The sequence below is a fragment of the Vitis vinifera genome, chromosome 12 (assembly GCF_030704535.1).
Source record: "Vitis vinifera cultivar Pinot Noir 40024 chromosome 12, ASM3070453v1".
NCBI classification, from domain to species: domain Eukaryota; kingdom Viridiplantae; phylum Streptophyta; class Magnoliopsida; order Vitales; family Vitaceae; genus Vitis; species Vitis vinifera.
The window spans coordinates 11,972,404-11,986,198 of NC_081816.1; the positions used below are offsets into that span (position 1 = coordinate 11,972,404).

At 40.4% G+C, this 13,795-nt stretch overlaps 1 protein-coding gene across 1 annotated transcript in view; it reads left to right on the top strand.

Moving 5' to 3' along the window:
• The first annotated feature begins 379 nt into the window (after window positions 1–379).
• Window positions 380–13,795, top strand: part of LOC100268105 (outer envelope protein 64, mitochondrial) — a 51,287-nt gene continuing 37,871 nt past the window's right edge. Inside the window, exons 1-6 of the mRNA XM_002268852.5 lie at window positions 380–822; window positions 930–1,082; window positions 1,318–1,442; window positions 3,534–3,659; window positions 4,945–5,127; window positions 5,309–5,453. Coding sequence (XP_002268888.1) covers window positions 569–822; window positions 930–1,082; window positions 1,318–1,442; window positions 3,534–3,659; window positions 4,945–5,127; window positions 5,309–5,453 — 986 coding nt within the window. The 5' untranslated portion in view covers window positions 380–568. The remainder of the gene's footprint in view (window positions 823–929; window positions 1,083–1,317; window positions 1,443–3,533; window positions 3,660–4,944; window positions 5,128–5,308; window positions 5,454–13,795) is intronic.

A 13,795-nucleotide genomic window follows, 5' to 3' on the forward strand; every position in this document is an offset into this window, starting at 1 on the left:
TATTTGCTATTGTAAGTTTTTTTTTAATAGAGAAATTATTATTAATTTTTATTTTTAAAAATAAAAAACAAAAAATATATCTAGAGGAGAACTTTAACTTTTAACTTCTCTATAAACTCCAAAACATGAATGAAATTTTTGTATTAATTTTTATTCAAATTTTAAATAAATTCAGAATTATAACGCCGCCTTAGACAAGGTAGATAAGATTTATTTATTTATTTTTCATCGCAAGAATCACGAAGGAGTATCTTGCGCCAAAGAATTGAAATTTGGCACCGCTCTTTTTTTTCCTGCAGTAGATTAGTAAACCCTGAGCCGGGGTATTCTAACCCTGCGACCAAACACGTTTTTAACAGTCAAAATCACCAAGGAAGCAACGCAGCAATAAAATCCAAGGAAGCGAAGATTCGCGCGTGGATTCCACGCGGCCCCAACGCCACGAAGCAACCCCCATGAAGGCAAAGCCTTATTTCTCCACTATACTCCTCCGCACAGAGCTTTTCTCCCTCTAAAACCCTCCTAAAACCCTAGTCTTGTCATCTTTCATTCCCTTCTTTAATCGATCATGTCCAAGGCATTGCATCAACTGAAGAAGCACATCGACGTCTCCAACCCCAAGGCCTGGATCGTAATTGCAGCCGGCGTCGCCGGGATCGTCATTCTCGTTGAGACCCGGAGGCGAAAGCGGAGAGCCGCGTTGCTGACTAGAGAAGGCTTGGGCGCTTTCGTCGAGCGCTTCGAGCTTCTTCCCTTCCCCCAACCGCCTCCTCCTGCCTCTCGGCTCTTGCTCTCTGGCTTTAAATTTGCGGTCACTGACATGTTCGTTTCTCTTTTCTGCGATTAAGACTCTCTTCTGAGGCTTTACATGTTTGTATTTGAGCGTTGATGACTTGGGTTTTGTTGCTGTTGGCTGTTTTGGTTGGTAGATTTGATGTGAAGGGCTATGTGACTGGGTTTGGGAGCACGAGTTGGAAGAGAACGCACGAAGAGGCTACGAAGACTGCAGTGGCGGTGACAGCCCTGTTGAAGAATGGGGCTACTTGTGTTGGCAAGACTGTCTTGGACGAATTGTCTTTCGGGTTTGTAGTTTATTTTTCTTTCGACTTTACTTGTGTTTTTGAGATCAAACGGTATTTTATTTTTCTTTGAGATGAAACGATTTTTAATTTTATAAAAATATTGTTAGTTTGTGCTTTATCTGCAGAAATTGCAATTTATTGATTGCAAACATGGTTATTAGTTCAGTGCAATGGAGAGATGTCACTGTTGCAGTGAATGAATGTTCTTATTTTATTTATTTATTTTTATTTCCAGAATAACTGGTGAGAACATGGATTTTGGAAGCCCGGCAAATCCAGTCTTGCCATCACATATACCCGGAGGATCTTCTAGTGGGTCAGCTGTGGCTGTTGCATCTCAACTTGTCGATTTTGCTATCGGTATGTGTTTTTTGTTTGACTCTTGTAATTTCTTGAATAGCAATAATTCGGTCTGTCTGCTTTGTTAAATTTGTGTTTATCTTGAGTTTTTGGTGTGTTTTTTTTCTTTATTTTTTTTAATAGGCATAGATAAGATTGTATAATATATATAAACAAGCCCCAAAAAACAGAGCTCCAAGGTACACAGGACACACACAATGAGCACTAAAGGTTGAACAAAAGCACCCTTCCTTAGCTAGACCCAACCAATCATCAAAATGTATTAAAGATGTAGGACCTACATCTATGTACATCTTTACCCACAACAAAAGATTACTAAGGAAATGACCTTTTAGAGCACTGATTGACCATTCCTCATTCTCAAAAGACCTATAATTCCACATTTCTAACTGTCCAGAAAGTGCATAAGGGAGCAACTCTCCAAATCCTTTTTGGTCTTCTTCCTATGAATGAGTCATGCTAACCTAAAAGGGTCTCTTTGACTATGATTTAACCTAAGAAACACTAAACAAAGAGAAGAATAACTGCCACAAAGGCCCTTGTCATGGTAAAATGCAGGATGTGATCAATGGATTCTTCATCTACTTCAAACTAGAAGCATATATTAGTTAACATCTGCCCCCTTTTCTGAAGCTGACCGAGAGTTGAGACCTTTCCCCAACAAGCTTCTCATGCAAAAAGCTTACTTTTGATGGAACTCATAAATTCCAAATAATCCTCATTCGCCGAATCTAACAAAAAAAAAAAAAAAATAAGTAAAGAGACTTCACAAAGAAAGAATCATTCCTTGAGTCCATCCACTCTGCCCTATCCTCGTCACATTCACCACCTTGCTCTACAATCTAGAAAATAGATGCTTTATGTCATCCATCTCCCAATAATCTATCTTCGTGGAAAACCAATGGACCTTCTTGCTCTTTTGATGAGGTTGAATTAAACAAAGCTGGAAAAGAGATGCATAAGGGCTCATCAAACACCACCTATCATTTCGAAACTTGACCTTCTTCCAATTCCCTACAAAGAAAGAAATTCTATTACTAATCAAATCCCAGTCCATCTTGAAATTTCCATGACTCAACATGGTACCATCCCTAACATGAAAACACCACCACCTTCAGTTTTCATATTTTAAGAGGGTTCGTACTTAATCATCTTGATCACATGAACACTTATTGCCTCTTTTGCAGTCCCTCTCCCATCTTTCTCCAATGAAAAGGAAAAACCAAATTGCTCTTGTGAACATCTCCAACCTTCTTTCCCCTCTTTCTTCCCTTGTATGGCATTTTAATTGCAGACAACCCACAAAGTCCATGACACATTTTTTTGTTGTAACTAGATTGAGCTGCCTATCAAATGTCACTACTGACTGGCTGTTGACTTTCAGTTCTATTTCCTTGTCAAAAATTAGTCAGATTTATAATCAACCTACTATGAACCTTTAAATTAAATGAAAGTACATAATCTTACATAATGAAATAGCAGTGGCAAAATGGAGATGAAAGCTCACATTTCTTAATTACAGCAGATGATGATATTTGATCAAGTGAAAAACTAGCTTTTAAGATATTTTGTGCGGGACTACATCCAAGAAAAGCATATCAGGGAAAAAAAAACCCTGCAGCTAAGTATTACAAATCAGGGTGAACTTGTGCTAGATCCATCTCAGGTGATTAAATCTTGCCCACTTTTCTTTATAAGTAAATAAATAAATCTATTATAATGCTAGATTTTTTTAATAGGATATTAATGCTAGATAGAGGCCGAACCTCGATATTTACAAAGGAAACAAAGCTGTGCCTTTCCAAAAGAACTAAATAAGCGAATAAAAATAAACAGATGAAGGCCCAAAATTGTGAACCTTCATTGAGTTTTTCATTTATTCTCTCTGTACCATATGTGATAATGCTGAACTGTGTTTGCTTTTGGGGATCAAGTTGAATATATCCTTGTATTTTTCAGTTTCCTTTTACTGTGTCTTCTGTTCAAGAGGATAAAGGCTTCAAAAGACTTTTGCTTGATTAATGTATATATATATACAATATACAATTTTATTTTTCCCTCTCATCAATTTGGGCTCTCATCAATTTGTAGGTACCGACACAATTGGTGGTGTGAGAGTTCCTGCATCATTTTGTGGAATACTTGGATACCGACCATCTCATGGAGCTGTATCTACAATTGGAGTTCTTCCAAGTTCACAAAGTTTGGACACTGTTGGTATGATGATAGTGCTGTAATATCTTCTCTGTAAATAGCCTTAAATTTTGTTTTTTTTTTGTTTTCTTAATCTCTTACGGAAAGCATTACAGACATATGACTGCCAAGTTCCCCATCTTTTATGAATTTATTATCTGCTTTTCCAGTGTGCTAGTTCCACATGTTAACCTACATGTGTCTTGGTGTAGTCGTGGCATGTCTCCACTGTGGGGTAGGATTGTTTGATTTAGCTAGTGTCAAACAAAAATAGGTTCCATTTAGAGAAATGGAGCAAGTACATGAGTATATGATTCTACAAATGCCAATAAAAAAACACACACACACATGCACATGCAAAGAAAAGCAAAAGACAGAACAAAACAAATAAAGCTTGTATCACCTTTGTAGGAAGTATTTGAGAATCCACTTGAGGAATGTGACCTAGAAGGATTTTCTTGGGGATATCTACACTTAGTGGATGACCATCCTTCTTGATTTTGGATTTGGGCTTTGTTTTGGTTTTCTTCTTCTTGCTCTAGCTTCACCTTATCCAGGAGGGATATTTCATTCTTTTCCGCAATTCCTTGTTTTTTAATAATATTTGTCCCTTGTAAAAAAAAAAAAAGTATGGAAGTGACATGATCACTATCACCTCACTAATGCACATGTGAACACCACATACATGTCCAAACACTCAGATATTGAACGGGTAAGGCTGGCCTATATTAGAGAAATGGAGCAAGTACATGACACACACATACACACACACACAAAACCAAACAAATAAAGCTTATATCACCTTTGTAGAAAGTGTTTGAGAATCTACTTCAGGAATGTGACCTAGAAGGATTTTCTTGGGGATATCTACACTTAGTGGATGACCATCCTTCTTGATTTTGGATTTGGGCTTTGTTTTGGTTTTCTTCTTATCCAGGAGGGTATTTCATTCTTTTCCGATATTCCTTGCTTTTCAATAATATTTGTCCCTTGTAAAAAAAAAAGTATGGAAGTGACATGATCACTATCACCTCACTAATGCACATGTGAATACCACTTACATGTGCAAACACTCACAGATCTTGAACAGGTAAGGCTGGGCTATATTACTACCATGTACTGATTCATCTACTCTATATGATTTCCAAAAGACTGGCTTCTTTGGTGGTTTAGATTTGTAACTCTTGGCTTCCTTTTACTAGTCTTCTGAATTTTTTGATTGCTCACATCTTTTCTATTTGTTTTGGATTTCATTATTGTATCTTCTTGTTTACTATTCACTTGTTGCATCACTTTTGTAATCTTTCAGGATGGTTTGCCCGTGATCCTTCTATTTTGCACCGTGTTGGGCACATTCTACTTCAAATAAACCCAGTGGAACCGAGAAGGGTAAGGAACCTTATGATTGCTGATGATCTCTTTCAGCTTTCTAAGGTTCCAAAGCAGAAAACAGTACATGTTGTTAACAAAGTAGCTGAAAATCTATCTGGGTGTAAGTTGCTGATTTATGATACTTACATGGCATGGTTCCATTTTGGTTGTGTTATGTGATGGGTTGATTATGAACATCATCATTGGCTCCTTGACAATTGTGGTATCTTAGTTATGATTTGCTTTGACCTCATGAAAATGTGGTGGTTATCTTGAAATTTGTTTTGTTGTTCATTGTGCAGACCAGCCTCCAAAGCATGTCAATTTTGGTCAATATATTGCATCAAATGTACCCAGTCTAAAAGGATTCCATGAGCAGTCAATAAATGTGAAAAATGGAATATCTGCTTTGAAAGCACTCTCTTCTGTGATGATTTCTCTACAAAGGTATTTTAGAATGATTTTTTTTTTTGATAGATAAAGGTTTTTTAGAATGATTTAATGTTATTTTATTCATTTTGTAATGGTTGATATGAAAACATTTAATTAAAATCTAATTTAATATGTATATGTGTGCATGGGCATGTTCTTTAAAACTGACACCTTGTTAGATATTATGCTATCCTTTTGTTTTGAAATTCCAATTTGTAATGCTTCATGAGGTAGTTCTAGTTATTTAGACCTGAAGAAAACTAGCAGACAAACATAGGGATATTTGTTTGCAAAGGAAAAAAAAATTAATTGAAGCTATGTAAAGGAAAAAGGAGGAAAAACCTAACAAATGAACAGATGGACGTTTAAAAAAGTGACTTAGATGATACACAAATTTCCACTCTGGCAAAACATCCTGAAATTGGATTGTTGTTATTACTGGTTGCCTAAGTTGTGATTGTGTTTAGCGAAACAAAGAGTGGAAAGTTCTTGGTCAAGTCCCTCTACCTTGCTCTAGAAGCGGGTTGTCCTTCTTTGTTTCCTTCTAGCTGCATTTGGAATGTGTGGGTGCAGCCCAAGATTAGCTTTTTTGCTTGGGAGGCTACGTGGGGTAAAACCTTAACCTTGGATCTTGTTTAGAAAAGAGGATGAGCCCTGACAAATAGATGTTTTATGTGCTTTGAGAAAGAGGAGACCATAGACCATCTTCTTCTACATTGTTAAAAAACAAGGGTTTTATGGGATTTACTTTTTAATTTGGTTGTGGTGTCATGGGTGCTACCTTTATCAGTTAGAGAGACTCTCCTTAGTTGGCATGGTTCTTTTGTGGGCAAAAAGAGCAAGAAGGTGTGGTGAGCAACTCCTCTCTACATTTTTTGAACAGTTTGGAAGGCGAGAAATAGATTGGCCTTCAAGGATAATGTGTTGTCAATCCAAAGACTTAAATACTCTTTTGTTCTTTCTCTTTGGTCAGAGGCCAAGTTGTTTATAGTTGATTGCCCTTTAACTATTGTTAGTTTTATTGATTGGTTGGGTTCTAACTAAGGTTGTTTGTTGGGCCAGTTGAGTGTTTTTCTTCTTTTTTGGCCGCTTTGGCAGTGGGTGTATAGGTATTGCATACCTTGAGTTGCTTTTTTGGCGCCTCTTTTTATATGAGATTTTTACTTAACTATAAAAAAAAAAAGTTGTGATTGTGTTCAACCTCCATGGACCTTTGACCGCTGTTTTCCAGATGTTAGGAATCTTCATGGAAGGGAATTCCAAAAATTATCCATGGCAGCTCACTTAATAGATGAGGAGGATTGATATTCTTATTGGAGATTTTTTTTTTTTTTTTTTGATTGGCAAACACACAAAGAGCATATATTAGCAAGGAGCCCCATAAAGCAGGCCCAAAAGCATACAAGGAGTATATAAGAGGCGCCCTAGGGCACAAAAAGAAGCAGAAATACAATACCAACCCTCACCTAGCACCTAGCCAATAAAAAAAACCGAGTAAAGAGAGAGGACCTTCATTTACAATTGATTTAGACCACACCCAAAGATTACAAACAAAATAATTTTTCAACCTATTCATAGATAGCTCCTCATTGTCAAAAGCAATCCTATTTCTTTCCTTCCACACCGCCCAAAAGATACACGAAGGGGCTGCCTTCCACACCTTTCTGCGCTTCTTGCCCATATTAAAGCCACTCCACCCACTAAGGGTATCTTTAACCGAATAAGGCAGGAACTAGGAAACACCAAAAAGAGCAAATAATAATTCCCATAACACTCTAGCCTTGGAGCACTGAATAAGAATATGATCAATAGACTCTTCTTCCTCACAGCAAAGAAAGCATCTATTGGCTAAACACTGACCCCTCTTTTTGAGTTGATCCAAAGTTAACACCTTACCCCAAAAAGCTTCCTAAGCAAAGAAACACACTTTAGTAGGCACACAAGGATTCCATATAATGTTGATAGGGAATTGAACGCCTCTTCTTGAATCTAAAATACTATAAAGAGATTTAACTGAGAAAATCCCATCTTTGTCTCTTTCCACAACAAACAATCTTCCGCAAGAGGATTAAGCCTCCTCCCCCGAATTATCACAAGTAATCTCTCCACCTCCTCCACCTCCCAGTCATTAAAGGGCCTAGAGAATCTGGGACTCCAAACCCCTTCACCTCCAGAATGATCCCACATCTCCTCTATCCAAGCTTCTTTATATGATGCAAAGGCATACAAAGAGGGGAATGAATTACAGAGAGTGGAATTCCCACACCAATTATCTTTCCAAAATTTCACCCTTCTACCATTCCCCACAGAGAAGCCCACCTTGTTTTGCAAAAGAGCACCTTCCTTCCTTATATCCTTCCAAAAACCAACTCCAAAGCCCTCCCTGACCTCTTTAGAATACCACCCCCTTCTTCCTCCCTGAACTTCCTACTAATGACACGTTTCCAAAGATTATCCCTTTCATTCGCAAAGCGCCAGTTCCATTTACAAAGAAGGGCCCTATTGAGAATAGACAAACGTCTAACTCCCAAACCACCCTTACTCTTATCCAAACACACAGTCTCCCATTTTACTAGATGAGGCTTTTTCTCCAAAGCTCCTCCTCCCCATAAAAAATCCCTTTGAATTTTTTCCAATCTTAAACTAACCGCTCTAGGAATTCGAAGTAACGACATCAAATATATAGGCATACTTGACAAGGTACTCCGAATTAGGGTCATTCTCCCTCCTTTAAAGATAAATTGCCTTTTCCACTTGGCAAGCCTTTTCCGGAACCTTTCTTCCACTCCATCCCAAACGGCCACGGACTTATGATTCGCCCCCAAAGGGATCCCCAAGTAAGAAGTTGGCAGCCTACCCACTTTACAACCAACCTCAAGAGCTAACAACTCCAAATTCTCAACTCTGCCAACCAGCAAGATTTCGCTCTTATCCAAATTGATTCTCAAACCTGATAAGGCTTCAAACCACATCAACAACCAGCTTAAATAAGCCATCTGATCTTGGGACGAATCACAGAAAATTAGAGTATCGTTAGCGAACAACAAATGAGAAACCAACGCCCCATCACCTCTTCTACCTTTTATCCTGCAGCCTGAAAGGAACCCCCCTCTCATAGCCCTATGAATAAGCCTACTAAAGGCCTCCATCCCAATCACAAAAAGATAAGGAGAAAGAGGATCTCCCTAACACAAACCCCTTGAACTATTGAAGAAACCCTCTGGAGTACCATTGATTAACACCGAAAAAGTTGCTGTGGAAATACACCAAGATATCCAACTAGTCCACCTCTTCCCAAATCCCATTCTTTGCAGAACCGACAAGAAGAAATTCCAGTTTAGGTGGTCGTAAGCCTTTTCTATATCCAGCTTACACAACACCCCGCTCTCCTTCTTTTCAGCATTGAGTCAATTGCCTCATTGGCAATTAGGGCTGCATCTAGAATTTGTCTACCTTCAACGAACGCATTTTGAGCTGAAGACACCACCTTTCCCATGACCTTTTTAAGCCTGTTAGCTAACACTTTTGCCAACAGTTTATACAACCCCCCTACCAAACTTATCGGTCTAAAATCCCTAAGATCCTCCGCGCCCGCCTTTTTAGGTATAAGGACCAGAAAAGTTGAATTAAGGCTCCTTACGAATCTGTCACGCTCATGGAATTCCTTAAAGAAACCCATAACCTCTACTTTCACAAACTCCCAACTAAATTGCCAAAAGCTAAGAGAGAATCCGTCTGGACCAGGAGCCTTGTCTCCATTCATATCTGATAATGTAGAAAAGACCTCTTCCTCTGTAAACGCCTCCTCCAACCTGGCTGCCTCCTCAGCATCAATCCTATTAAAAGCCAAACCATCCATAGATGGGTGCCATTCACCAGGATCTGTCAAAAGATTCTTAAAAGCTCCAACCACCCCTCCCTTAATTTCCTGCTCCTCTATTAACCAAGTTCCATTCACCTTTATCTTAGACAAGCAATTTTTCCTTCTATGAGAGTTGGCCATCTTATGAAAAAAACCAGTATTTTTGTCTCCCTCCTTCAGCCACACCTCTCTTGATTTTTGCCTCCAAGAAATTTCCTCCATGAGAACCCATTTTTCAAAATTCTCTTTTGCTTCCTTTCTAGCCTCCAGCTCCTCCATGGATAAAACACGTCCCTTCTCCTGATTATCCCATAAATCCACTTTATCCAAAGCCAACTTCTTATTCACTCCCACCTTTCCAAAAACCTCTTTATTCCAAGATTTTAAGATGACTTTCAGTGCCTTCAATTTCTCTGCAAGGATGAAACTGAAAGCACCACTGAATTTTAAACCTTGCCACCACCCGCCAAGCAATTCCTTAAATCCCTCCTCCTGAAGCCACATATTTTCAAACCTAAAGGGGACAGGCCCCCTCCTCACCCCTCCCTGTCCAAGAGGATGGGAAAATGGTCCGACACTGGCCTGGACAGTGTACTATGCACCACCCCATTAAAGTTGCCCTCCTAGTCATCCGTCACCAAAAAGCGATCAATTCTTGACATAGTTTGGCTGTTCAAACCTCCACTCCAGGTAAACGGCCCCCCCTGAAGGGGGAGGTCCCTTAATTCCAGCTCATCAATCACCTCCGAGATCTCATCGAAGAAGACACTCTGCCTCCTCTTCTTCGCTCATTCAGAAACCTGATCATATTAAAGTCACCTCCAATACACCATGGATCAGTCCATAGCCCACGGATGGCCCCTAATTCTTCCCAAAATGCTTCTCTGTATCTTTTCAGCGTAAGGCCATACAGTCCTGAGAAAGTCCATCTGAATCCATCTTCAACATTCTTAAAACGACAGGAAATGGAAAAGAGTCCCACTTCCATTCCCATTAGCTCTAGCACCCTGTTATCCCAGAATACTACCACCCCTCCAGCTGCACCCCTGGCATCCAAAGCTCTCCACTCCAAAAATCTCCCCACCCCTAGGCTCCGAACCACCCCTAATGACATCTCAGACATTTTAGTCTCCTGAAGGCAGACTAAATCCACATTTTGGGATCTAATTAAGGCTTTAATTAGTTTCGTCTTATTTCTGTCATTCACCCCACGAACATTCCATGATAGAATTTTTAACTTCATTTAATACACAAAGCTCTGCCCCCTTCTCTTCTGGCCGACCCTTTCTTTCTGCTCTCACCATCATAATTAATTGAACATTCTAGCTTTTTTACTTCCCGATCAAACCTAGTCAGTCCTAAAGTTCCCTTTTTCTTGCCTTGGTCTCTTCTTGTTTTCAGTTTTTGCAGTAACTTTAGGATTTCCCCCTCAATGCCTTCAGTCGAGAACCCCAATGCCTTACTGAATTTCACCAAACTACTTTCATCCCACTTATTCCCAAGATCCACCCTTTCTTGCATCACCTCAACAACATCTGACATCTTATTGCCCTTAGACTTTTCTTTCACTGAGTCCATCATCCACGGGCTGCCATCTTTCATCACTGCACACAATGGAGTTTGATACCCAACACCAACAACAGTCTCGTCCAATCCCGAAGTGCCCCTCACCACCAAAGCCCTCTCACACCCAGAAAAAGAAGAAGAAGAGAAGAAATCCCGAACCCCCCCAACCTCCACAAGATTTGACTCGTACCTGGATGCCTCGGCTGCTAGAGCGTTGTCGGTTAACCGTGCCCTAGACACCATTGAAAAAGCCTCAGAAACCCTCTGATCCCCTCCGTGACAGCAGGTGACCCCCTCGTCGTCTCTAACACCAGCCCGCGAATCCTCCTCAGTAGCCCTAGCTCCCATTTCCACTTCGTCAGCGAGAGAGATAGCCCTAATTCCTTTTAACCCCTCTTTTGCGGGCCCACAACCCATCTCGGCCAAACCTTCCCAACCCACTAAGGAGCCCTTGATATAAAAGGGCTTCTCCTCACAGCCCATTTGCCACCCTTTTAATATAATGGGCTTTGCTTTTGCCGGCCCAAACAACTGGGCTTCCTCACAGTCTGGACTAACCTTCTTTACCCCAAGCCCGCTTCTAATCTGGGCCTCCCCAATATTAGGCCCAACCTCAATGGCGGCAGGCCCCAACCCAACACCACCCCTTATGACCACTTTACCTGCTCCCTGACCCCTATTCTCTAGCCTATCCTCTCCATTAGTCTCCTCCACACCAGGCCCCCATGCAGCTAGCTCCATAGAGAAGACTGTAGCTTCTCTCGAGGAGCTTCCACAGGGCGGCTCACTCTGAATTCCCGTCTACTCCACAAGCTGCGCCTCCTTCTCCAACATGCTTCCTCTGCACACGTCACCTAACCCACTCCCTTCCTCATCTTCAATCTCTGTATCACCTCTCCGGCACCCGCTTCCCGCCGGCATCACTTGAGAATACCAGGGCTGGACTTCCCACCATAGCTGGATTGAATAACATCCCAATCCCTCCACCAGCTGAATTGAGGAAGGAAAATCCCGTCCTTCCACCCTCACCAACAATCTAGCCCGTTGAAAATTGGCCATAGAATCTGTTTTATCATCCACTTTAATCAGACCACCACAGCCATCCCCAATCAATTTAAATATCTCTCGACTCCATAGATGAATGGGAAGGCCCACCACTCTCACCCAAGCCTCTTTAGCCATGACTTTATTACCCAAGCAACCCACCTCCGGATGCCATTTTTCTAGAATTAATTCATTGTCTTTCACCCTTCTCTTCCCTCTCGACAAGACACGCTCAGCCTCACTTGAACATTCAAACTCAAAGAGCAAAGGCCCTCCTCCCAAAACATCTATGTTCAAATTACCTTTTAGGAGCCAAGCTTGACTCGCCCAATGCTTCAGAAAATCCAGCTCTAGTGATGGATTCACACCATTTTCCCACCTGCCCACTAAACATCGATCCAATAGCTCAAATCTTTTTGGCTTCACCCTCCTTCCCACCTCCAACCAGACCTTATCTCCTATTCTACCCGCTCTAGATTTTGTTACATCTGCATAGGTCCTTGTTTCTAGTTCCAATTCCTTCTTCTGCACCTCTCTAAACAGAGGAGTCTTTAAGCTTCCAATGGGGACTACTCCCACCACTCTCAGCTTCTCTGCCAAAATATTCCACCCACCTGACAGCCCCTTCCCTTCTGGAAAGATTAAGCAAAAACGTTTTGCCTCTAAATCACGGACCGAGCAAAGGATAAATCTTCCCGCCTCATTTACACGTTTCTCCAGCCTGTAACTCCTACCCTCCTCCTCCCAAGCATGGGACCAGCCTTTATCATCTCCGCCTCTGCAACAAAACTCAACTCCGGCCAGCAACCTACAGAGACTTACGTCCCCAAATCTGATCCAAGATGTTATACCTTTGTTTCTCTCCCAAATGCACCCTCTCAGTTTATCACCTAACTTATCAATCAAAATCTCAAAAGATTTTGACTCCACAGCAAACCGAACTCTTCCACCCCTAGGATCTGCCTTCATCACTCCTCTAGTTGCATTAAAACATATATTTATAACTGGAAAACTAAGATTCTAAAAACAAAATGGCCTTTTACCCAGGCAGCTATCATCATTGTCTATTCTTGAAATTGATGAAGTATCTGCCTTATTGGAGATTGTGAATCTTCTTTTATGTGTCTACTTAGATGGGATCACCAAATGGTCAGCTGGTTAGACAAATGAGTGCTAGATCCTCAGATTTTTAGAGAACTAGCCTCTTTGTCTGTTCTGAGTCATAGGGTGGCAGCTTTATATTGTCTTGCTTTTTGAAGGATATCTATTCCTCTACTGTTGTCTCTTTTATCTAGTAATGTTTCATTACTTGTCAAAACAAAAGAAGATTGCTTGGCTCAAGAAACATTCATAGATGTAACTGAGATTACATTTCCATCAAACATGCGAAAATCAACTGTACTAACCCTGTAAATTAGTTGATCTGGGAGCAAATAGGATGATTATCTTTTATGTTGAAGAGGCATATGCTGCATTACCATTGTTGAACATCTCTGTTGAACCAACCTGGCAACCTTATTTCAGCTTTTTCTCACCGTTCTATTACTACTTGGTTAGAAGATTAGGGGTTTAACCATATTTGACTTTGTATTCCGTTGGTGGTGGGGATGAGCTCTTAAGCTGAGTTCAAGAAAAGGAATAAAGAATATATTCGCTTGCTTATCAAAAAAAAAAAAAGAAAAGGAATAAAGAAGTTCTAAGTTAAGGATATTCGTGTAATTTTTCAAATTTAGATTATTTGGAGTTATGATTAGTAATAGTTTGGTTATTTGAGTCTCATTTGGAATTTGAATTCTGTTTTTTTTTTTTAGTTGGGGTGGGGGGGTTGGAATCCCTTAAAAAAAGTGTCTATGGTCCTGTTTGGAAACTGTTCTTGAAAATAGTT